The sequence below is a fragment of the Echinops telfairi genome, unplaced genomic scaffold, assembly GCF_000313985.2.
Source record: "Echinops telfairi isolate 266 unplaced genomic scaffold, ASM31398v2 ScPeMD7_7475;HRSCAF=8513, whole genome shotgun sequence".
Classification (NCBI taxonomy): domain Eukaryota; kingdom Metazoa; phylum Chordata; class Mammalia; order Afrosoricida; family Tenrecidae; genus Echinops; species Echinops telfairi.
The window spans coordinates 11923843-11949541 of NW_022111379.1; the positions used below are offsets into that span (position 1 = coordinate 11923843).

At 47.4% G+C, this 25699-nt stretch overlaps 1 protein-coding gene across 1 annotated transcript in view; it reads left to right on the forward strand.

The window, feature by feature from the left end:
- SCAPER (S-phase cyclin A associated protein in the ER) overlaps positions 1–25699 on the forward strand; it is a 346349-nt gene that overhangs the window by 289319 nt on the left and 31331 nt on the right. Inside the window, exons 23-24 of the mRNA XM_030889085.2 lie at positions 9214–9451; positions 15066–15215. Of these exons, the coding sequence (XP_030744945.1) occupies positions 9214–9451; positions 15066–15215 (388 nt within the window). The remainder of the gene's footprint in view (positions 1–9213; positions 9452–15065; positions 15216–25699) is intronic.

Below are 25699 nucleotides of genomic sequence, written 5' to 3' on the forward strand. Positions count from 1 at the left end.
GGTGGGTTAGAAAGGGGGAACCGATTACAAGGATCTACATGTGACCTCCTCCTTGGGGGACGGACAATAGAAAAGTGGGTGAAGGGAGACGTCGGTCAGGGCAAGATATGACAAAATAATCATTTACAAATTATCAGGGGCTCATGACGGAGGGGCGAGCGGGGAGGGAGGGGAAAAATGAGGACCTAATGCCGGGGGCTTAGGTGGAGAGCAAATGTTTTGAGAATGATGTGGGCAACGAATGTACAAATGTGCTTTACACAATTGATATATGTATGGATTGTGATAAGAGTTGTATGAGCCCCTAATAAAACGATTTAAAAAAATGAGCCCCAGGAGAAGCAGGAGAGGGGATCTCACTACCATCCAGAGCCAGGAGCAGATCGTGTAAAAAGTAGGCTCACATCTGCTATAACGTCCCCATATTAGACAGCATTTTGTGACCCCCAGACCCATGGCCAGCTGGGTTTGAGTGCCCTCCACCCCTCAGCAGGGCTGATCCCCAGTGCTCTTCCAGCAGGGAGCAGCCATGTCCATTTTGGATGTTCTAATGGGTAGAGAAGTGTCCCTGAGTTTCTCTCCCGGCTGCTTCCTGGTACCTTCACCCCTCTGAGGCCATGATACCGAGTAGAACACATCTGCAGTGTGAGGCTAGCCCTGTGCTCTCCGTCCTTCCAGTGCTCCTCAGATGACCCTGTTTCCAGAAGCTTCCACCTCGCAGCTTACCTCCCAGGCCACATTCGGATGCACCCCGTCTTGAATGGAGTGCAGCAGCCGGTGCTGGGCCCAGTACTTCCAGAGTAGCCAGACAGTACAGTGGAGCAGGCCCGGACTGGACCTCTGTTGCTATGTGTGTTGTACTCCTGTTAACTCATCGGCATGTAAGCAACACAGTCCTCATTTGAATGGCTAAGCAGCTAATTTGAAGTCTCTTTTCCACTTATGTTTGCCAAGCAAAATCCAAGGTTCTTGCCACTCACCCTCCTCCTGCCCTGTCACCTGTTAGGCTGTTGTGTTAGGTGCCCTTGAGCCAGTTCCAGCTCAGCGACAGAATGAAACACCACTGCACCTTCCTCACAGTGTTCCTGTGTCTGAGCCCTGGTTGCAGCCACTGTGTGACTCCATCTTGTGCAGGGCCTTCCTCCTTTTCACTGCCCGTTTACTCTACCAAACACGACGTCCTGATACCATGGTCTGGACACAGTAGGTTATACGTTGGGCTGATGACTGGAAGGTTGGCAGTTCCAAACCAGCCACTTCGCATGAGAAAATGAGGCTTTCAATTCCTGTGAAGAGTTACAGTCTCGGGCGCCCACAAGGACAGCTCTCTGCCCTGCAGGGTCACCAGGAGTCAGATTTGACTGACAGCAGTGAGTTGGAGTCCCTCCCATCCCATGCATGTGTAATTAGATTTTATAGTCTAAGAATAAGATCAGCCACTTCTGTACATCTTATTCCCCTTTTTGTCTTCTTGGTTTTTTAACGGATATTTCACTTTATCACATGGAAACTGGAAAGTATTAGTAGACGGGTAGTGTAAAGATGTATTACCTTCATATTACTTGTGTGCTTGGGGTTTGGGGCTTTCTTTTTGGTTGGTTGCTTGGTTGGTTGTTTTTCAACATTTTATTATGCTTTAGGTAAAAGTTTTCATAGCAGATTAGTCATACAATCATTACTTCATGCGCAAATTGTTCCATGACATTGGTGTGATTCCTTCATGCTTATTTTTTAAGCCTTTTTAAAATTAAGTCCTTCCTGAACCAATGTTCTCTTCCTTGAAGGTCATCATGCTGACCTGGTTTTCCACCTACCCACCGGATGCCATATTTCCATTTGTTTCCTTTTTTCTTCCTCTCACCTCCCCAATTTCTAAATATTGGAGTGCTTCATGGTCCAATCCTCAGACCACTACCTATACTCACTCACTCACTACACAAGCTCCTGACTTTCACTACCATCCATGTGTGGATGACGCCCAGACCACTCCTCTGAACTCGGGCTTACATATTTTAACTATTAAGCTATTCTACAGATGTTTATTGAGTGGCTCTGTGTCAAACACTGCTCTAAGCCATGGCATCTTTTATTGTTAACGATGATCAAGTTGGTCTCTGGCTCCTGGCAGCCCTGGTCTTGTGCCTTCCCCATGACTGATTGTGAACTCATATGTGCAGTTTGGGGAAGTAAACTAGGTCTCCCTAGTCATTCTTTGCAAGGCAGCCCCAGCATGCAGGGTGGTGGTAGCATATGACGTGCACTGGCCAGGAACCACAAAGGACAAAAGAGACAAAAACTCTTACTCCTGGGAATCTCATTTTATCCTCTGTTTGATTTATTATACCCACTTAGATGTCTAATAAACATCTCAGGCTTAGCAGTAGAACCATTTCCTATTTATCTTTCTCTCATACTCACATCCAGTCCCTCAGGAAGGCCTGTTGGTTTCCCATTTTTAATATTCTCAGACTCCAGCACACCGTCATCTCTCACGTGGATGACTAAGACAGCCTCCTAATTGGTCTCTCCCCTGCTGCCAGGGCTCTTAGAAAGATTTTCTGTCACCTGGTAGACACAGTAATCATTTTAAAGCCTAAGTCAGATGCCTCACGCATCTGCTCAGAACTGCCCATGGTTTCTCGTCTCATTCGCTTCAATCTTTCAAGGGTCTACACAGCCCTTCCCAAGCTTCTCCTGATCCTCTGTGATCCCTTCTGTGGCTGTTCTTCTAACACCCTGCTCCAGCCAGTAGCTGTATCTTTTATTGGTAAAAATACAGATAATATGGCATTTGCCAGTCCAACGTTTTTCATCTTGCCTCTTCAGTAAACCCTGTTACATCAGTGACCTTGCATAGCCCTCACCATTGTCCATTGCCCGCTGACCATCTCGCTGCTGCTCGAATGTGTCTTGCATGTGCCTGACACTTAGCGGAGTACTTGCTGCTCCTCTGCCCAAAAGAACCTTCCCACCGATCCTCAAGTGGCTTGCTTCTTCACTTCCGGTAGAATTCTGCTTACCTGACACCTTTCAAGGACTTTCCCTAACTACCCTCCATGCAGTAACATTTCAAGTATGCCCTCCCACCCGTGTTTTGTGTCCCAGCCACATCCCCTGCTCTCCTAGGACGCCTTCGCACGTCACAATATCACGCCAAGCCCAAACCCACGGCCTCTCAGAGCGGCTATGTAGGGCAGCATCAAGCTGCCCCATGGGGTTGCCAAGGCTGTGGGCTTTTTTACAGGTTAGACTGGCACATCTTTCTCCCGTGGAGCTTTCTCCCATTGGTCGGCTCAAGCCACAGACTTGGATGAGTAACCAAGCACTTTAACCATTGCACTCTCAAGGATTCTATAACATGGGCAACATATATCTATATGTTTATCTATCCTTCTTCCTACACTAAAACTTTATAGTCTCTCAAGTAGTATTTGTTGACCAAATGGATGAATGGGCCCACGGTCGTAGGCCAAGTAATGACCCTTACCAAAGATATCCTGACCCCAGAACCTATGAATATGCTACCTTCCATGGCAATAGAGATTTAGCATATGCTAGTCTGTTAAAGCTCCTGAGATTGGCATAGTATCTTGGATTAGTTAAGTGGTCCAATGTGATCACAACATCCTTATAAAGTAAGAGTGAGAGACAAGAGTCTGAGAATTGAGTATGCTATACTGCTGGCTTTGCAGAGGAAGGACCTGTGAGCCAAGAAACTTCCAGAAGCTGAAAAAGGCAAGGAAATAGATTCTCGCCGGAGCTTCTAGAAGGAAAACAGCTCAGCAGACACCTTGGTTTTAGCCCCGTGAGAATGTTGATCTCTGTAAGATACTAGCTTGTGGTTTGACAACATTTGACAACAGCCAATACACTCACATTCATCAGTTAGACCAGCGGTTCTCAACCTGTGGGTCAAGACCCCTTTGGGGGTCGAACGAACCTTTCACAGGGGTCGCCCGATTCATAACAGTAGCAAAATGACAGTGATGAAGTAGCAACAAAAATAATGTTATGGTTGGGGGTCACCACAACATGATGAACTGTATGAAAGGGTCTCGATTTTAGGAAGGTTGAGAACCCCTGAATTAGTTCTGGTCTTTGCTGACTCTCAGAGCAGAGATGCTCAGAGTTCTTGCAGCACACGTACTCTGGCTTTTTGAATGGAGAGTACATGACGGAGCGCCATGCTCCATTGCCCTCACTGCAAAGCCTGGTTGAATGGTATGACTAGGTGCAGGTCGGCTTGCCCAGAATACATCAGGAGGCAAGAGCCCAGAGCCAGACTCACCGTGAGAGGTAACTCTTCTTGAACAGTGAAGCTCTCTTCCATGATTGGGAGAGCCCACGTGCTCCCACCCTCTCTCAACACTGTGGAGACCTGTGAGTGCATGATCCGGGCTCAGGGGCTTAGATGGGACCATCTCACAAGGTGCCTGAGGTTTTAGAACGAAATCTGTGAAAACTCACTTCCATCAAGTTGATTTCAACCCATAGTGACCTTATGGAAATGGGTACAAAGCCACAGTCCAAGAGGCCCTGAGAGTATGCTAGACAATCACCAGCACGGAAGGTGGCCAGAGTGATGTTATCAAGCCAGAAACCTGCAGGCTGGGGAGATGACCAGGCAGGAGCAAATGGAGCAGGGGGGGTAGTGTCCGGGGTCATCACAGCTGCTTTGTCTCAGCAACAAACGCCTGGTGCAGAGGATCTGGCGGTGCCACTGTGGAGTGATAGCTCGGCTGTTAACAGAAAGGCTGACTGTGTAAACCTACTCAGCAACTCTGTGCAGAAAGGCCCGGTGACCCGCGCCTGTCCAGCGCAGCCATGAAAACCCAGCTCGGCAGTTTTGCTCCGTCACAGAGTCACGGAGTCAGGAATTGATTCAACAGCACATAAACAGCAGCCAAGCCGAGTACAGAATTGGGTTTTAAAAATAATAAATGAGAAGAATGGTACTTGATTCATATCTGTACAAATCACTTGTTTTCAGGGGAGAGGAGAGGTTTGCCAGCAGTGCTCTGCTTGAAGCCAGCCACTGTGCAGGAATCATGGTGGTCCCAGGGAAGCTTTTCCTAATTGAATGTAGCGTGTAATGAACAGACATGAGCAAACCGCTAAGCTCTCTCATTCTAGAGACCAAGCAAAAGCACTTTAAAATCCGGTCAAATTGAGATCTCCAAGTCCAGTTTACAAAATTTCACATCTGATTTTTTTACATCTCCCCCCGCCCCTTTTTTTTTAAAGAAAACCTTATATCCCATGCCCGATATGAATAAGGCCTTTTACATCTTTATTATAAACATTTAGGTTTAAAGTGATTATAACTGACAGTTAAGACCAACAGGAGCCAGCGGCCTGTTCATGGACAAATTATCTATATTTCAGACTAAATCAAAAGTAAACATTCGCTGAGGTCCCCATTAGTCCCGGGGAAGCCAGAGGCGGTGGGCCAAGCTCCCGCCTCCCCGGACACCGTCCGTGGTCACATTTCGACATGAACCGTCTTTTCCAAAATGCAGCAAGAGACTGGTTTTCAACCATGTCTATATCTGAGATTTTGAATGCCAGTTTATCTTTCTCAGTCAACATTTTTGTCTCATCAGAAGACTGTTGTAAAAGGTGTAGGAATGTAGGTTGGGGCAGTGGGGGTGGGGGGTGTTTCCCTCAAAATGATGATAAGAAGTGCAGAGGGGGAACTTACTCTGTTAAGTTTTATTCGTTTATTTTTAGGATATACATTTTTTAATTTTATTTGTTGCATTCTTTAGATGCGGTAATAGCAGTGAGTGCACCCATCCATCTCCTCTCATTCATTTTCATCATGACTGGTCGTGAAGGGCTTAATCTTCCCACTGTTCGCATCAGGCAACTGAGGCCTGGAGAGAGCCAGGCAGATGTGGTCGTGGCAAAGACAGGGGTACCACCTAAGATTTTTTGATTGCGTGATGGTAGTACTTTGTCCAAGGACTGGGACAACCAGCTCAACCAGAAATAGACCCTCTCTTCTCGCAATGCCTCTGCCTGAGTGCAATCTCGGGATCCGTTGGACAATGTTAAGCGAAGAAGATGGGAAGTGTAATATAGTCTTGTATCTCCAGAGTCTCAATGTTTGTCTCCTGGGATGCAGTACAAGCAGAGGCTTAAGAAATCATTGTGATTTGATTATGGCCACATCTGAACCTTCGCACAAACTTCTGCTAGCCGATGTCACTTGGCCCTTCCTTTCTTCCTTTGTAGCCCTCAGAGTTAGCGCTTAGGCCCTGCCGAGAGACTTGAGTGGAGATTAATGTGTCTGAGTTTATTATATAGATTCCACAAAGGACCCTGTGTTTGTTTAACACTGACTGCCTTTTAGAACCAATGACAAGCCAGAAGACATTTCTCCCTGAAGCTAATTCCTAGTGGGCGTTCAGAACCTGAGGGGATGAGTGACATCCTTGCTGGTGACAACAGTTTTACTGCTACGTGATTTATAGTGCTGACCTCCCACTTGCTGCTTGGGTTGTTTTTATACTGGTCGTTAGCCTAGTCTAATGCAGAGATTCAGGAATACAACTTTAGCATTTAAAATTCTTTGTAATACTTTATCTTTCCAAGTATTTATCAAATGACAAGAAGGTGTGTGTCCCACGAGATCAGGCGACTGGCCCACTTGGACCCGTTTCTGCGGTGCTGGGGCAGTGGCTACTGCAGCTCCAGACTGTGCATCTTCTCAAGGGAGAAAGAAGGGCTTCTTTCCAAGCATCTCAGCAAAAGCATCCGTCCATCTCACTCGCTCGGCCTGCAGCATGGGCCACCCTTGGACCATGCTGAGCAGCCAGAGAAATCGGCTGTGCAGCTTATCTTCAGTCTGGGTGGCACGCATCACCCTTGAACCAGGGGAAGTGAGGTGGCCCCACCAGAGGCACGCTGACTCTGAGTGAGGAAGGGGTGGCTTCTTGGAGAGGAAAATCTGGGCAAAAAAGGATGAATGAACACTTGGCCGCAAGAGTAATCAATGTCTATTACAACTGCCTGCTCTTGGCTACAGGATGCCAATTTCAAGGTGAACCCAAGTTCAAAGGTGAGGTAGATTTAGCAACTTGTTACTAACATTCCTGTAGATTTTAGGAATTAGCTTGCCACTGACATTTGCCTCTTTCTGCTCATTCATAGCGTTGCCTGGCACAGTGGCTAAGCGGACGCCAGGATGATTTGTGTAAAGCAAATACAGCACTTGCTTATTACTGGGATTCTGCACACACACACACACATACAGTCTGCACACACACACAGAGTCTGCCCTAACAATACTCTTTGATGATGGAACTGTGCCTTTCAAACAGAGCTTCCAACAACCAGTTCTAATCAGTTCCGTTATGACCCATGCAGTGAAGTCACAGTAGACCCAGGGTTGTAAAATGTGGATCTACCAGGACAGTAGCCGGAGTGGGAAAAGTACAGGTTGAAGCTCTTGAATGGGAAACTCAGAAGGAGCCTAGTGAGGGAGCCCTGCCAGGAGCCTGGGTTATTGCCAGGAGTGTGAAGAGATACTACGCTGCACCATCTTTGAGCCAGTCACCACTGTTTCTGACTCTGCCAGGCAAGAGATTGACTTCTTCTGCAGTGCACATACTGCCGTTATTTTCTAAGCGTGAGATTAGGTGTTGTAGCGATTGGTCAACCTGTAATATTTCTTATTATGGTTATTATTCTGGACCGCCTACCTTTTACCAATTTGTCTCAGTTCCATTTTCCCTAGGTGGGCCATGACTGAAGTGGAGAGTACCACTTCAAAGCCCTCCTTCAAAACAGTTAAGGGTCTCCCTACTGCCAGCTGCCTCCTATGAGAAGGTTCCCTTTGTGTCTCCAGAGAGAAAGCTGTGGTCATTTTAGTCTGTGAGTTCAAAGAGCTCTCGTGGACCCTGTCCATTCTGTCCAGACCTAGAAACTAGACAAAGTTGGGTTGTGTCTTAACAGAAATACATGTACAGTGAACCCTCGCCACTTCGCGCTTCGACTTCCGCGGCTTCACTCTATTGCGGTTTTTGCCTAACAGCGCATGCTCTGTCATTACTGCCACAGATTGGCTCATACTGTACACGCTTCTGTCTGCATCGCTACGTATCGGAGCTATGTATCAGATGCATTTTTGCTTTTGTACAGTGTACTGTAATGTTTGCGATTTTTAAGAAATTTTATCTAAGCCCTATGATAGCCCCTAAACGAGCTGCTTCTTCTAAGCCTTCTGACAATAAAAATAAGCGCCAGAGGAAGATGCTCACCATCCAGGAAAAGGTAAAACTTTTGGATATAAGGAATCCTACTTCGCGGAATTTCATTTATCACGGTAGGGTCTAGAACCGATTAACCGCGATAAACGAGGGTTCACTGTAGATGATTTTAACAAACAAAAATGTATCCTCTCACAGTTTAGGGGGCTGGAAGTCTACATTCCAGGCATAGTTCTAGGGAAAGGCTGCCCTTCTCTTCTGGGGGAAGGTCCTTGTCTCCTTTTAGCACCTGTGGAACCAACATTCTTTGGAGATCACCATGTGTCTTAGCATCATCTTCCCCCGAGTCTAAGAGGTTCTCAGCATAGGGACACTGGGTCCAATGACTATCCTTTGCTCCTGGCTCTGCTTTCTTGTTGGTAATAGCTCCCCCTGCCCCCACCCCATTCACTTCTCTCACCTTTTGTCTCTTATAAAATAAAAGGAAACATAGGCCACACCCCAGGAAAATTCCCCTTAATCAGATCAGGGTTGTGACCTAAATAAGATGTTGCATTGCATCCTGATCCTCTTCCAACTGATTGGCTGATCACCTCAGAGCACATCATCGGGGCAGGGTGATTGCATCATTACATAACTGCCAAACCTCTGAGTATCGTGGCCCAACCAAGTTGACACCCATGTTGGAAAGACTCACTTGAACCCATGGCAGGCTACTTGGGCTGCAGAGGGCAAGGAAGGAGACCACGGCCTCCGCGCTGGCTGCAGCTGCTCAGTTGCTCTGCAGCAGCAGCCTGGTCTCCCAGAGGGAAGGAAGGACAAGCCACGGTGCACTCATGGGGGAAGGGCTGCATCTCTTCTTTGAGGTTTCTTATTACCTTAATACACAACTCAGATGGTTTGCTTTTAACGGTCTGCTTGCCTTGTTCCATTTGACCTATAAAAATGTTAACATCCTTTAAGTAGATTTCTCTGAAAGAGCTGAATGTCTCTTTGTCAGGTCATACAGCATATTCGACAATAATCGCCAGGATCCCACGGGGCTGACAGCTGCTCTTCAGGCGACAGACCTGGCCGGAGTTCTGCACATGCTCTACTGTGTCCTCTTTCACGGCACCATCTCGGACCCCAGCGCAGCCAGTCCGAAGGAGAGCTATGCCCAGAACACAGTTCAAGTGGCCCTTCAGAGTTTACGTTTCTTCAACAGCTTTGCCCCTCTGGATCTGCCTGCTTTTCAGGTACCGAGCCTTGCTTTGTCCTGGGGTTAACCAACCACCAGTTAATATTATAAAGTAGCAGTGATGTGAGATTCTTCTCTTGGATAGAGCCCTGTGGGATAGTCTATAGTCATGCAGTTTTTAAGTTTACTAGTACAGATAGAATGATAATATCTACTATTTCTTATACTTCTGCTTTCTCCTTGGCACTGTATTTCCCATTTGTTCTCCTAACTATCCTACAAAATATTGTTGTACCCATTTAATGGATGGATAAATTGGAAGATAAGTAATTTACACAAGGCTACACATTGACTGAGCCAGAACTGGTACCCGTGATTGTCTGACCTCAAGGACTGTATTCATTTCAGGATATTTATAAATCTCCTGTCTCAGAGTCTTTAGATAAAGGCATTATCATCCCATCAACTTTTAAATATTAGGGCAAGTAATGGTTTCTTATGTAAACAAAACCAAAATTGGATAAATTGTTTTGATTGATACGGCTTTCACTGGAAGATTTAAGTGACTTGTGTTGAGTGTAAAGTGCATGTGTGATTAGAAGTGTAAACCCCTATAAATTAAGTTTTTATAGCTCAAGAGAGAATTTTTCTTTTTGTTATAACACCCGACTTTGAGCCGAGAAAAAAGTTGGTTTTTTTCATGAAAGAAATTTAATTTTCAAAAACACTGAACCTCTGGAACAGAGCATGCCCCAAGGAGGACACTTTCTCTTTCCGTTTATTAACTGTCAAGTGATTTCATTTTAAAAAGGAGCAGACTTGGCAGATGATGAGCCCATAATTTAGATGAATTGCTGTGCTCACAGGGAAAAGTTCTGAGAGATACGAATGTATGAAAATGGTGGTCGGTGCCCATTCCCAGATGGAAGAAACGCTTGTTTTGTAGCTGGTGACACATGTGCCGCTCTCCCATTGATGGCTTCCTGTCATGCTGGCCACAGAAGGAAATCCGTGAATAAGCTGTAGCACTGGCTCTACCGTCTTTGAACTTGGTCAAGTTAGTTTATTTCTCACAAGAACAGAAATCCCTGTCTCGGAGTTCATGCTTCTCCCGGTTTCCAGCACAGTGGAAACAGCCAGGGACGGTAACTCCCCAACTTCTAGAGCCCTAAGAGTTTCCAGCAACATCCACAGCAAAAGATGCCTCTTCCATGAAACGCTAATGGCCCTTGCCTGTGGTTTGAACGCACATCTGTGTTTCATGAAGCCCCAAGCCCGTGACAGTTAGTCTAGAACAGGTCTGGAAATCAGAGGGGAGCCTCCATTTTCTGTCCCCAGAATGTGGAGCCCAGCAGTCATACCTGTCAACTATGTCCACGTAGGATGGTTTCCTCTGTCACTGGAGATTGTGAAAAAGCAACTAGCTAAAGACTCCCTCCGGCTTCTCATTCTGTAGCTCTGTGGCCAGGGTTGATGCTGCTGCCGGGTATTGTTCCACAGCATGAGGACACATCTGCATCGTCGCCATCCCGCCAGTCACTCGGAGTGTCACGGAGCCCCCAAGCAGCCCTGCTCCCTCATGGCCTTTACACAAAATGGCTAATAGCGTTAGAAAAAATCAGAAGCTCGTATTCTTGAGCCCTTCATGGCCAAGCCACACCGAACGCCAAGATTTCTCCTCTGCATATCCTTGCCAAACGCAGCCTTCACTGTGTCCCCTCCCGGAGGAGCTTTTGCCAGAAACCGCATCCCAGGTGACTCAGGGGCTTCAAATGAACACACCCTGCTCGGTCCCCAGTGCCTTGTTTCTCTCTCCTCTGCCCACAGACCACTCCGTACTTCTTGGCTCTTTCTTCCTGTCCTCTCCTGCTCTTCTTTTATGTCTCTGTTCAGCTTCTCCTGCTTGCCGCCCCCGTTTCTCATCTTCGACTCAGCCATGGTCTCCAGGCGCTCTGTGCCCCTTAACTGGAGCGGGGCCAGAGCGCCTCCAGGAGCCCACCTGCCTCTTCTCCTGTTCCTCTGACATGGCATCTGACCGGCTGCCTGCCTGCGGGGCCCAAATCTAACTCAGGATCATCTCTGACTCTTCGTTCAAATCTGCAGGACCCAAACCTCCACAGTGTCAGTGTCAGAACCTCCAATAATTGACTGAGAGCTATTGTTCCAGTTATCTTGATGCGTTAAGTCACGATACCCAAACACCCGTACAGAGATGTCAGCCTAACAGTCATCTGATTATGAGCAGTGATTCTGTGGGTCCAGAATCTAGCCAGAGCTCATCGCAGGGGCAATGGCTTGTCTACTTCACAAAAAGAGGGCTTCAACTGAGGGACTAAGAGGGTTGCAGGGGTAGAAGCGGGGCTGGCTAACAGCTGGGAGCTGGCATTATCTGGAGGCTTCTTGACACTCTTGTTTGATGCCTGAGCTCATAAGGCCAGCTCATCTGAGACTGTTAAGGCAGCTACACACGGCTTCTCCATGTGCGTTGGACTTCTCAGAGAATCATGATAGCCGAGTTCTGAATAGAAGCTTCCAGAAAGCAAGTGTTTTGAGAAAATTAGGCAGAAACTGCATGTCTTTTTATGACCTAAACCCACAAGTCACATACTCTCATATCTACCACATATCTATCTCCTGGGTCAACCAGTCACAACCCTTCCCAGATTCAAAGGGACGAGACTTCAGGCCCATGTTTAATGGGAGGACTGTCAGAGATTGGTGGCCTCCTGCATTGAATCATCACACTCTGTTCAGCAAACCTAAGTGGCACATCTCCTGGCCTCACCGACATCATGGATGGAGACCTCTACATATTGTAGGTAGACATCTGCGCACGTATGCAAGGCCTGTGTAAATTAAATACTCAGGTGTTTGCATCAAATAACAGCATTGGGTGAGCTTGGTAGCAAAGTACTGTTTCTATGGAACGATATGGCCAGAGACCAACAACCCATTGCATTGTGTAAACCTGCTGCACAAGAGCTCTTTAAAGTGTTGAAAAGCAAGAATGTCACTCTGAGGACTAAGGTGCTCCTGACCCAAACCCTGGTATCTTCGATGGCCTCATATGCAGGTCAAAGTGGGGCCTTGGAGCTGTAAGAGCCCCAAATAAAATGATTTTTTTAAAACATGTTTGAACGGTAAAGTAGAACACTGATTTGCTCTGTAAATCTGCATCCAATTCTCAGTAAAAAAGTTTATTAAAAATCCAACCCCCAAAAAAGAGTTGGGCATTGAATAAGAAAGACCGAAGAAAAACTGATGCATTTGAGTTCTGGTGCTGGTGAAGAAGACTGAAATACCGTGGACCGCCAAAAGACCAAGCATGTCTGTTTTGGAAGGAGTGCAGCCAGACTTCGTCTCAACATACTTTGGACAGGTCATCAGGCTGGCCATGCTTGGTCAAGTAGAAGGGCAGCGAGAAAGAGGAAGAACCCAAGGAGATGGGTTGACACAGTGGCTGCAGCGATGTGCTCAGACGTACCGCGCATGCGGCCGGCACAGCACCGGGCAGGTTTGGCTCCGTTCTACAGACAGCTGCTGTGCGTTGGAACGGACTTGACGGCCCCTTACAAGAAGGACAACATGCCCGAGCCACTCGCTTTTCCAGTTCCTCCAGACCGCTTGCATGTCCAAAGGGCGATGTGAGGGGCTCGGTTTGCAGAGGCAGGAGAGATTTTAGGTGCCCCTCTCAGAAAGAACGTATCCATCTGGGCCTGGGTCTGAGCTCAGAGAAATCTGGAGGGAAATTGTCAACTGCATGGGAGGCTCAAAGGAACTGACGAAGAAACCTGAAGTGAACGAAGTGACTGAATCTCCTGAAGAGTCAGACCCGGCGATGTAAACAAAGTGCGCAGCCGCACCTCTCTACCCGAGTCCTGGGTCTCGAGGCAAACGGGCCTGGTCGCCACTTCACGTGATGTGACGACCTTAGACAAGTCACTTGAACCCTTCAGACTCAGTGTCCCCGTCTGTAAAGCAGAGGTTACAATCGCCTGCCTTCCCAAACTGGCTGAGGATGAAATGAGATGACCTAGAGACCCTGGACGGGCAACAACGGAAACACTCAGGAGTGTTTGTTGACTCAGCTTCTGGAGATGAAAACTGTCCCCAGCCCATCTGACCGAGCCTTTCCAGCATCCTCCACCCTTCTTTGGCGTCACAAGCCTGTGTGCTCCTCCTGGTGGGAGAAGCCCGCTGACAGTAGCAGTCGGGACAAAAGGTTATCCACTAGGATTATTTTCTTAGCTGGTTCCATCTCATTGTATGCTAATAAGGCTGCTGTCAACCTATCTCCCACCCCACCCCCCTTCAGCAGAAGTCTGCTCTCCCTGGATTCATGCTCACACAGATGGCCTGGGGGTCAGGGAGATTGTAGATTGCCTCCACTTTGACAGTTTTTACAATTGAAGGTGGTCACAAGAAACAAATCAATGCACTGACTTGGCAATTAATTCTGGCTAAAAAGGAAATATAGTTTCCTTGAAAAATTGGTTTAATTTTTATATTCAAACTTACATGCCCCTTGCCCTGCTCTTATCAGTGAAGGTTAAACAGAGGGCACTGGGTCACAGCAGGCTGGACGCAGCTAATTAAATAAAGGCTGAGCTGAGAAGGTGTCACTGCTGATTTAAAGGAGCAAGACCCTCTGGAAGTCTCTTTGGGGCTGAAAACAAAAAAAAATTCAGTCTTTGTGTGTGTGTGTGTGTGTGTGTGTGTGTGTACCTTTGTCTTGAGGCTTGTGCCTCAGAATGAACCGCTTAGCTTTTGCTTGCATTCTGCTTCAGCAATGCTCACCACAGACTCAGCCCCCGGTCATGGAGGTGGACCCGTTGAAACGTCCAAGCTGCCGGGGATCTGGCCTGGTTCAAGCCCGCCAGGACCTGAAATCCAACGATGAGTTGAAAAGGCTGCCTTTTCCCACAGGCCGGCCACCGCGCTTCATTCCAGTGCGGGGCTGCGAGTGTGCTCTGTGGGCTTCGCCTCTCCCCTTTGCCCTCCTGTCGCTCTGTCTGCTTGACATGTTTATTAAATAGAAGCTTCGGGCTGCGCAGACAGACTCAGACTCTCCTCGGGAGTCGCCCTCCGCCCGGCAGCCCCTTGCCTGCCTGTCTGGATGGATGGAGACAGGATCCCAGAAGCCTGGCCACTAAGGGGGTCCCATGGGCTCTGGGGGCTCCGGGAGATTGTTTTACCCTCTCGGGACCCTTGAGTGTCTAGCACTCTTACTTGGATAATAACTAGTTGTTATTTATATTTCTTCTCCATCGAAAGAGAGGTAGCCATTTAGATAGGTGCTTTCATTTCATCCCTGTGTACCAAAACTCTGTTTTTTTTCTTCTCCTTCAAAAAAAGTTAGCTAGGCTCACAGGTAATGGCTTAACTTTCGTGGTATGGGCATTTGATCTGCTGCGCTCCCTTTTTTGTCCCTTCTCGGTGGTGGTGAGGGGGTGGAGGCAGGTTGGGCAGACACCTGGGACCATGATCCCAGATCCCAGCAAGCAGCCCCGGCCTGGCTGCAAAGCACAAACTGGCCCGTGAAACACAGTGCTCCAGGACTGTCTTCCGCTTTGCCAGGGCGGTGACAGAAGGCACACAGGGCCCAGGCTCGGTGATGGCTTGCCACCCGGGCCCTCCCTGACCAAGGGTCCTAATTGGCCTGTCTCTGTCAGTCTATCGTAGGCGCAGAGGGCTTGTCACTTGCGTTCCGGCACATCGCCAGCTCTCTGCTGGGCCACTGCAGCCAAGTCTCTTGCGAAAGCCTGCTCCATGAGGTCATCGTCTGTGTGGGCTACTTCACTGTCAACCACCCAGATAACCAGGTAAGAGGCCCCAGAAAGTTCCGCGGGCTGCCCCCCCCCATCGCTGAGAGTGTGAGGTGGAGTGAGAAAAGGCAGGCTCGCCTGCTGGAACCCATCTGGCCTGCGCGAGGCCCCTCCGCAGGCTCCAGGGCTGTCTCTGGCTGCTTCTCTCCAGAGAGATTTGATCAGCACGAGATTAGAACTAGCGCCTCCTCTTTGAACGCAAGGAAATACTTGTATTAAAAATAAGATACTTTTAGTGAAATCGCTTTCTGTTTAAAGGAAGCGTCGATTCCCTTCCTACTTAGCCGAGGTATCTATTTTATTTATTTATTTACTTTGCTCCAGCTTGGGTCACTTGGCAGGTAACACTGGAGTCTGATGCTTTGTGAGACGGGAGGTCCTCTGAGCTAGAAGCTTCTGCCTGGGTGCTGAGAGGCTGCCAGATGGTGTCAGGGGGAGGCCTTTCCCCCTGGAGTCACCCAGAGCAGTTTTGCTTTTGCTGTTTTAATTATTTGGTTTTTGAGCAGGATCTCATTTGGAGATAGAGTGTCCCTCCTTTAGGAAAGCCCACGTATCTGTGGCACAGACGGTGTAGAAAACGAAGCAGCTTCTTTCTCTCTAGCTTTGAAACCATACTCGGGGCCTAAGCACCTCCTGGTTAGCAACCTGAATCGCATGGATTACAGCTGAGAAGATAGCCCTCAGAATATCCTCAGAACATCCCCGTAAGCTTCGTCCAAAGCCTGCTAGTTTTCATCGCAAACCAACGTCTAGCAAGCATGCTTGCTAAGCTTTTCAGCCTGCAGCAAACTCGTCCAGAGCAGGAGGGCAGAGTGTAGCTGTGGCGCCAGGGCCAAGTACCAGGTGAAAAGCAACACACACCTGGGATTGCCTGCCTGCTGAGGGGAAGCAGAGAACACAGTCAGACAGACCCAGGGACTCAGAAAGCAGCCATCTGGGTTCCAAGAGACATAGCGCTGGGTTTTCTCTCCCGGGTGGTCGCCGATCCCTCGCATACTGACTCTGAGTGAGCACATAAGCAAAGTGTGGGTTCAGAAGGCTTATCAGTAGGCACTTCAGCTTAGAAAGATTTCCAGGGTTCAAGCAATGCAGGCCCCTTACCAGAGTAAGTGTCATACGTGGGAAAGTTCCCCTCTCACACACCGTGGTGCCGAGAGGGTAGGCCCTTCTCACCTTCCGGCCAGGAGCATCCTGCAGCGGCCCACCTTGCCAACACCTCCAAAGGGTGCTGCTCTGACCTGCCTGTGGACAGGCGGATGCAGAAGGTAGGTGGTTCTTAGGCGCTGCGGAGGGAAGGAAAGTTGAGGGAACTTTCCCCTGTGAGTTTCTTGTCTTCATATGCATTCCATTCAACCTGTTAGATTTCCTAAACTGCATCTTATTTTAAAAGTTTGTTTTCTCTGCCCCCTCTTCCCCACCAAAAGTCATCTCTGAAAAAGAAAGGCGAGTGTAAAGAGACAATAGTCTTCGTTCTCTTTTTTAAAATCCTTTTTGGACATTTGATTGTGAAAGTTTACAGATTGGTTTTCTGTTCAACAGCTGATGCGCATTTTGTTTCATGACATTACTTGTAATCCCCTCAGCAGAACAGCACTCTTCCCCTTCCTCCCTGGCTCCCCCATTCCCATGGGCCCTTTTCTGCCCCTCCCTGCCCCTCCCTGCATCTGGAGCTGTGGTTTGGGGCAAATGCTGCCCCCTGGCTTCCTGAGATGGCATGTTCTGAAGAGTACATTCCTCCCCTTTTTTGCTGTTCACTTTAGAGACTGCCTGTTGTTGGGCTGAAAGGTGATCTTCAGGGAGTGAGTTCAGTTCCAGGTTTGAAGGGTGTCTAAGGGCCATCACCCTGGGGGCTCCACCAGTCTCTGTTAGAGCAGTAAGTCTGGTCTTTTTTAACAGTTTTGAATTTCTGGTCTACAATTTTCTCCCACTCTGTCCAGGACCTGCTACTGTGAACATGTATTGTGTAGGTGAAATGTATCAGGGAACATGGCCGTGGCGGCCAGGCACTCTCTGGTTTTGCTGTTCTCGGGTTGTGGAAGCTGTGGCTCATGTGAGCCATTGGCCCTGGGGACCGATGGCTTCTTGGGTCTTTGGTTCTTGTCACTCTTTGCGCCAGGCGTGGAGAGACCAGTAGTTGCGTCTTAGATGGCTGCTCACAAGCTTTGGTGATCCCAGTCACTGCCCCCCATAGTTGGAGGTAGAGCCCTGTCTGTGTGGGTTATGTTATGCCAGTTGACCGAGATGCCCCCTGAGACTGTGGTCCTAAACCCCAAGCCCTGTGACTCATTGATTGGTTCTGGCTAAGACGTTTTCATCAGTTGACCCCCGTACCTGTGGGTCTACTTGAAGCACAAATACATAGTGGAGATATCCTTTTCCATATGTGTATACACAAGGGTGCCATGCCATTTGCCTTCCCACACCTGTTCCGCTCGCATGTCTCCCTACGTCTCCACGCGTGGAGTACTGCCTGTGAGGACTGCCATCGCAGGACGGTCGTGGGTGTGATGGCATTCTCCGTTGTTGTCTTGGACCCTTGTGCACCTTCAAGTGTCTTCCTGTGCCTTCCTTGGTGACGTTGCGCTGGCCTCCGCCTTAGTGCATCGCCCTTCCCTTCACCCTAGTGATCGTGGGTCTGTTCTCTGCTTAGTGGCTTTCTCCCCTTTCCCTCTCGTCCAAGAGGATTTGTTTCATTGTATAAGCCTTTCAAGGGCCTTTTATACTTGTGATCTCACAGTATCTGCCCTTCTGTGATGGACTTCACACAGCACAGTGTCCTCCAGGCCCACCCATGTGACAAGGTGTTTCACAGATTTCTTGTTAGTCTTTATTTTTTCCAACCGTTTTATTGGCACATAACTTACATACCATACAATTCAATAGTTCAATCATTCAATATATCCAGGAGAATTGTACAATCATTACATCAATTGTAGAACACTCCCCCACCCCATGGTTAAATCACCTTTAAAATGAGTTGTGTAATCACAATCAGTTCTAGTGCTCCCTACCCCCTCTGCCTTCATTTTTTATTCCTGAAATCCCCTCACCCTCCCTATCATCCACCCCCACCCCTGCATCCCCCATCAACCCTTCTATCAGTTATTATCACTATGCATCCACTCCTCCTGTGCCTCACAAGCTGTGAAACCCAACAGAAACAATAAGAAACAAAATTGAAATAAGGTGGTATGGGTAAAATACTACTGATATAAAGACAAAGATACAAGTAATGAGCAACAAAGAAAAGATCCCCATCAACATTAAAAAAGCCAGGGAAGAAATTTATGTCATGGAGCAAGTACGAGATCCTTGCACCCTGAACAAATTCAAGTTCGGTCTAAAGGGAGGTCATCTGGCCAACTATTGAGTTTGATCCAGCACAGTCAAGACCACAATGATCTCAGCCTGCTAGCAAGGCTGTTCAAGACTCTTGCCTATGCCTCGAGCAGATCTGACAGTGGCTCAGTCTGACCAGATACTCTGCAGATGGGTTTTGGGCTCTCACCATCCTTGATAGCCTTCTACAAATTGGATGTTCATAATTTTAGCTCTGATACTTTTCCCTTTGCCATATTCAAATTTTGTAATTTCCGTCTTTGGATCACATAAGCTGGTGGGCTTCTTCCATGTGGACTTAGTTGACTCCTGGCTTAGATGGCCCAGACAGATAGTCGGGCACCATCTGCTTTCTTCACATTTGCTGCAGCACCTTATCTTCAGTGATCATTTCATGAAGGTGAGTATTGAGCAGGGCCATAGTATCAGAACTAAGTGTTCTTGAATTGGGGCTAGAGTTAACTTAAGTAGGAGCCCAGCCTCCACCTGCTTGTCCATGGGGTTTGCACGTCTCAGGTTTACTTTGGCGGTCGTAATGTGACAAAATCACAACTCTATAAGACTGACTACATCAATAGCAGCCATTAGCCAGCCAGCAACCAGACAAACAGAACACACACACACACACACAAAGAAAGCAGGGAAGCAAGCTACAAGCAGGAAAGCAAAAACCCGTATAAACAAAGAAGTACAGCATTGTCAGTCACCCCCCTGGGGTATGAATCAACTGCACTATAAACATCAATTTTCCCTATGAGCCAGCACATTAGACACTGTCGGTATGAGGAGTCTATGCAGAACTGTTCCACCTTGAGCCCCAAATTAGGAGTTTTTGCCCTACACAGTTCAATCGCCCATTCGACTAGGCTCTGTTGCCTATAAGTATGGGGACTGATGTCAGTGGGGGCCTTCCTGGATCAATTCTTCCAAGTGCCGATCCCTACTTAACAGAGCACAACTTGTCATACCACTGCAGGGTGGGCACTGAGGCACTGCATGTATAGTGATCCTGGGTCCTTCCCATTGGATACCCACCGAGCCAGGGGTTCCTCCCAACCAGGTCCAATGACCACCACATCCACATTCCCAGGGTAGCCACTCTCTGCTTCCTCTCGCATCCAAGGACCCTAACCCTCAGCCCAAGGGTGCAGGCAGCTTCGAGGCAGGGTTCAGTTCACTCAGCGGGGCCTCTGTGTTAAGTGCTTCTGGTGTAGCCCCGGTGTTGTGCCCTGCTGCCTGCCAGGTCAGCTTCTGTGATCCTCCTGGCACTTAGTCCATGGCTTCTTTCACCGAAGGTTGGGTAGAAAAGAATTCGTAGTGTCCATCCAGAAACCTAAAATCTGGCCCACCCATCGTCCCCTAGGCTCCCTCCCCTCGTTGTGTAGCATCCCTTCCCGCTACGTGGTTGGTTCTCCCCAGTCACCCACCACACTCACCAGCAGAACTATCAGCATCTCCTCCACAATGCAGGTGGTCCCCTCTCCTGGTCTTGGCATGAATTTGCAGAAAGCTTCTCCTTCCATTCCTGGAGGGGTCGGGGGTGGGCGTGGGGGCGGTTGCTGTTGATTTGCACCAGCCTTGTTTCGATGCTGTATAGCCTCAAGTCAATGGTCATCTCCCAAATACCCCCTTGAAAGAGTGACACCAGGCAATATGGGGTCTCCGTCTTCACATCTGCGCTTGTGACGGGTGCAAAAGGGAGGTGATACACAGTCCATGGCCGGTAGGTAGCCTTCTCTCCTTTTGTTCAGGAATTGGTTCCTAAGGTATGTCTAATTTGTGTTTCTTCTTATAGCAATGGACTCATACAATACCTGTCCTTTTGTGATTAACTTACTTCACTCAGTCTAATAATTTTCATATCATTCCATGTCATGCAGTGTTCCATGCTTCCATCACCTTTTATTAGCGAAGCATAGTATTCCATTGTGTGTATGTACCGTCATTATCCACCCTCCCACTGTTGGGTACTTAGGCTGCTTCTGACTTCTTGCTGCTGTGAACTGTGCTGCTATGAGCATGGGAGCGCACCCATCCACTCACCGTGTGTCTCTTACTTCTTTAGGTGTATGCCTAGTAGTAGTGTTGGTGGATCACATGGGATTTTGATTTCCAGTTGCCTTAAGTGTCACCATATCATTTTCCACATGTATTTACAAGTCTACCAGCAGTATACACGAGTTCTAAACGTCCACATCAGTGGTTCTCAGCCTGTGGGTCGCGACCCCTTTGGGGGGGGTGTCAAATGACCCTTTCACAGGGGTCACCTAAGACCATATTTCTGAGACACCACTCCTCTATCCATCTCCAGGCAGGTCTGCACACATACAGATACGCCCACATATGGGGTCACCACAACAGGAGGAACTGTACTAAGGGTCGCAGCATTGGGAAGGTTGAGAACCACTACTCCACCTCCTCTCCAGCATTTGTTGTTTTCTGTTTGTTTGTTTGTTTGTTTGTTTGTGGGGCTAGCATTGTAGTTATAAAGTGGTATCTCATTGTGGTTTAATTTACATCTTCCTGATGGCTAGTGATTATGAACATTTTTTTCATATGTTTGTTAGCCATTTGTACTTCATTTTTGGTGAACTGTCTGTTCATGCCTTTTTCCTATTTCTTAATTGGGTCTTGTTATTTTCTTATTGAGCTGTTGTACGAGGGGATACCCCACCCCCAAAAATGGAATCCACGCTCCCCCCCACAAAGTTATGTATTTAAATTTTTCACAAAACAACTTTATCACTTTCAAAGTACTCTCTATTACACTTGATACATTTGTCACATCTGCAATTCCATTCTTGGAAACATTTTTCACACTCAGATCTGCTTGGATGACTGACAGCACCTTCCTCATTTTTTTTCTTCACCTTTTCTACTTCTTCAAATCGCTGTCCTTTCATGTCCCTCTTCATTCGTGGAAACAAAAGGAAGTTATACAGAGTGAAGTCAGGTGAGTAAGGTGTGTGGGGCAAGTGAGGCATGCTGTTTCTTTCCAAAAACTGGCACACTGAGATGGCTACGTGAGCAGGTGCTTTGTCGTAGTGCAAAAACAGTCCCCCATCTGCCACAAATTAAGCCTTTTTTGTCGCACACTGTTATGCAATCTTTTCAGAACCTTTAAATAGAAAGCTTGATTAACAGTCTGACCTGGTGGAACAAACTTCAAATGCACTATCCTCCTCACATAAAAAAAAAAACCACACAAATGAGCATTGTCTTGATTTTTTATTTCACTTGATGAGCTTTTTGTGGGAAAGGTGATGATGCTGTCTTCTATTGGCTTGATTGATGTTTGCTTTCGAGGTCGTAAGAATAGCACCATGTCTTGTCACCAGTAATGACCTTGGGGTGGAAAGTCTGGGTCACTTCTTAGCTGTTCTTTGAAAGCACAGCATGCTTCCACAAGAAGCTCTTTTTCTTGGTCAGTCAGAACCCAAGGCACGAATTTCACAACGACCCTTCTCTTTCCCAAATCTTCCATTAAAATTCACTGAACCAAGCTCCAAGACAACCCAGATAACCTCCCCATCTCTTCAATGGCCCTTTGTCAGTCTTGGAGCACAAATGCATGAATTTTGTCAGTATTTTCTGCTGGGAGTTGATGGATGTCCAAAACAAGGTTTGTCATCAATCGACATTTTACCTTTTTTGCAATGAGAAAAGCACTCATACACTTAAGTTTTTCCCATAGCACTGTCCTTGTAAGCAGTGTTCAACATCACAACAGTTTCCGCAGCATTTTACCTGAAACAAAATTTCACAGCTGCATGCTGTTCTCTTAAATCAGCCACCCCAAAAAGCAAGGCTTGAGCAAAAGTGCTTTTACAAAATATTCACTGTGACCAGAGAGAACCTTCCCCAAGCAATAACACCGGGTGCACTAATTCGGAGCAAATTGCTCAATGCTCACCCAGAGTGAAAAATGCATTCTATGTAAGCCCCGCTCCACCTAGCGCAATTCTGGCTTTTGGGGGTATATATTAGATCATATTGCATGTATTTATGTTCTGAATTGCACACTTCATATTTTATCAGAATCATTCTTTCTGAGGATCAGTTTACTATGGAAAGCAGTATGGTGCTTCTGTGGACATCCTGTGGCTTATCTACCAACTTCCTACTTTATACCTAAGTTTTTAGTGTGTTGTGTGCACAGCCGCTGGATGTGCAGAGAGGTGAGGAACTTCGTGACTGAGTATGCAGGTCCTGACTTAGAACACATTCCTATTCTAGTGACCAGGAAACGTGCTTAGAACTATCTGTTTTGCTGTGTCCTTGTTTGTTGTGTATCTTATCACTAGTAATATGTACTACATGCGAAGTCGCTGATGCTGTCATTCTCAGGGGTGCACTCACAGATGCCCGCTGTTAGGCTGTAGCCGGCTGTGGCCTGGGTCCGGGTGAAGTTGGTGTTGGGATCAAGAGTTGTCATGGACAGAAAGTTGGGCAGTATTCAACTCTGAATGACAGACGACAATTGAACTGTGCCCTTCAACACTGAAGATCCAACGTCACTGACGACACCGGCTCTGCCTTCGTGGTGGACCAGACCTGGGTCCTGATTTTACTGAGCTACTTTGTCATGTCCCAGGCGCCTCTGACCCTTCTCCAGATTCTGTCAGCCTCAGGGCTTCGTGAGCTGCCAACCCCCTAGAGGCAGCTCATCATTAGAAGCTTAATATATTTGTAGTTTGATTCCTCCCAATATTAAAAGAGGTCCACTTACAGGACACTCACGAGCAGACTTGTTAAAGGTGAGATGTCAGGAGCCTACCTGTCTGGTGACATCTCCAGAGACAGGCACCAGGGCCGTGCTTCACTAGCTGTGACCTGGCGCTGTACCAGGCACGCTGCACGAGGAGGGCTGCTGTTGGTCCATCCCCAAGTCAGAGTAGAACTGCCCCCATGGTGCTTCCTCAGCTGTAATCTCTGTAGAAGCTCATCACCAGATCCTTTCTTCCGCAGAACAGCCGGGGGGTCCAGACTGCCAACCTTCCCGTTAGCAGCCAGGCATTCAGCATTGCACTATCAGAGTTCCGAACAAAGAAGGCAGGGGGTGGAGGCAGCCCCCGGGACTGCTGACGTCATCATTGCTCATGTCCCAATAGAGTTGGGAAGTTTCTTTTAATTGGAGGGTTGATTTTTTTTGTTTTCTTTTTTTTTTCCAACTAACTTAATTAATTTCCCTTTCTAGATCCCCTCAAACCCAGTAATTTGCTGAGTATTTGCTGAAGGGATGTGGGAAGTAGGATGTGGAGCTCAAATCACAGGTTTGTGGAGTGTTCACCCTGGCAGGGCTTGGACAGATCGAATCCAGCCGCCTCACGTTATTCTGTATAGGCAGAGAAACGGAGGCTCAGAGAAGGAAAAGGAATTGCCAAACAAGCACTGTCAGAGCCCAGCTTCATGCTGTGGCCAGACTAGTCCGTGCCCCTCCCACCTTCTTGTTATGGGTGAAATTGTGTCCCCAAAACACACAGTGTTGGAAATCCTGACTTCTATGCCTGTGGCTATAACCCCATTTGGGAATGGGTTATCTCTGCTATTTAATGAGACAGAATTAGTGTAGGCTGCATCTTAAATCAATCTCCTTTGAGATGTGAAAGAGATTAAACAAGCAAGCAAAAGAAACAGGATATAATACAAGCCAAGCCATGTAGAGCTTTCCAAGAACCCAAAGCAGCAGAAGCTGAAGAGATCGCCCGATTCATAACAGTAGCAAAATGACATTGATGATGTAGCAACCAAAATAATTTTATGGTTGGGGGGTCACCACAACATGAGGAACTGTATTAAAGGGTCGCGGCATTAGGAAGGTTGAGAACCACTGCTCTAGAGCCTACAGAGAAGATCAGCATTCCCGAGAGCCAGCACTCTGAATTCAGGTCTCAGGCCTCCTAAGCTGCACCTTGAAAAAGTGCATTTCAGTTTGTTAAAGGCAACCCCCTGTTCTGGCAGCACCGATACCTAAGGATGATACCTGTGTTCTTCTGAAAAATGAAGACATTCTTCAGCGTGATGCAATTTTGGAGGAGAAATTATGATGCTCAATTCCTCTAATGCTTCTGTATCATTAGTCAGAAGTCATGTTAATTTGTCAGAGCTTGTTGTCCACCGGGACCATGTTTCTCACTGGAGAAACAGCTTGCATATTCATAAGACAAGGGTCCTGAGTACTGCTGCGGCGGAGGCTGCTCTCCTAGGCAACTGCTCAGCATAGAGGGTTGGCAGGTTTTGCTCGCCACCGTTTAGTCTGAACGGAAAGGCCTGAGTCCCGGGATACCAAGGATGACTTCAGAGGAGAAACCCGGTAATGAAAGTGAAGCTCCCCCCGTGACGGGCCCCATTCTCTGCTTCCTGTGGGGTGCAGTTTCTAATGAAAATGTGTGTGGGGGGGTGTTGTTTTAAATCATTTTATTGGGGGCTCTTACAACAATCCATACAGCCATTGTATCAAGCACATTTGTACATATGTTGCCATCATCTTTTTCAAAACATTTACTTTCTTTTTTCTTTTCAAAACATTTACTTTCTATTTGAGCCCTTGTTATCAGCTCATTTTTTTCCTCCTTCCCCCACCCTCCCACCCTCATGAACCCTTGATAAATTATGTTATTATTTTCATATCTTACACCGACTTCGGTCTCCCTTCACCCATGTTTCTGTTATTTGTCACCCTTGGGAGGGCAGGGAGGTGTTATACGACGATTCTTGCAATCGGTTTCCCCTTTCTCCCCCCACCTTCCAGTTACCCTTATGGTATCGCTACTCCCTTGATTGTTCCTGGGTTTGGTTTTGTTTTTTTAAATCATTGTATTGGGCCTTGTACAACTCAACACAATCCATACATCCATCCATTATGTTAACCACATGTGTATATTTGTTGCCATCATCATTCTCCAAACATTTGCTTTCTACTTGAGTCCTTGGTATCAGCTAATTTTCCCCCTCCCTCATGAACCTTTGATAATTTATAAATTATTATTGTTTTCCAATGTCTCCCTTCACCCACTTTTCTGTTGTCCATCCTCCAGGAAGGAGATTATATGTAGTAGATCCTTGTAATCAGTTCCCCCTTCCTTCCCCACCTTCCCGGTATCACCACTGGTCCTGAGGGGGTAATTTGCCCTGGATTCCCT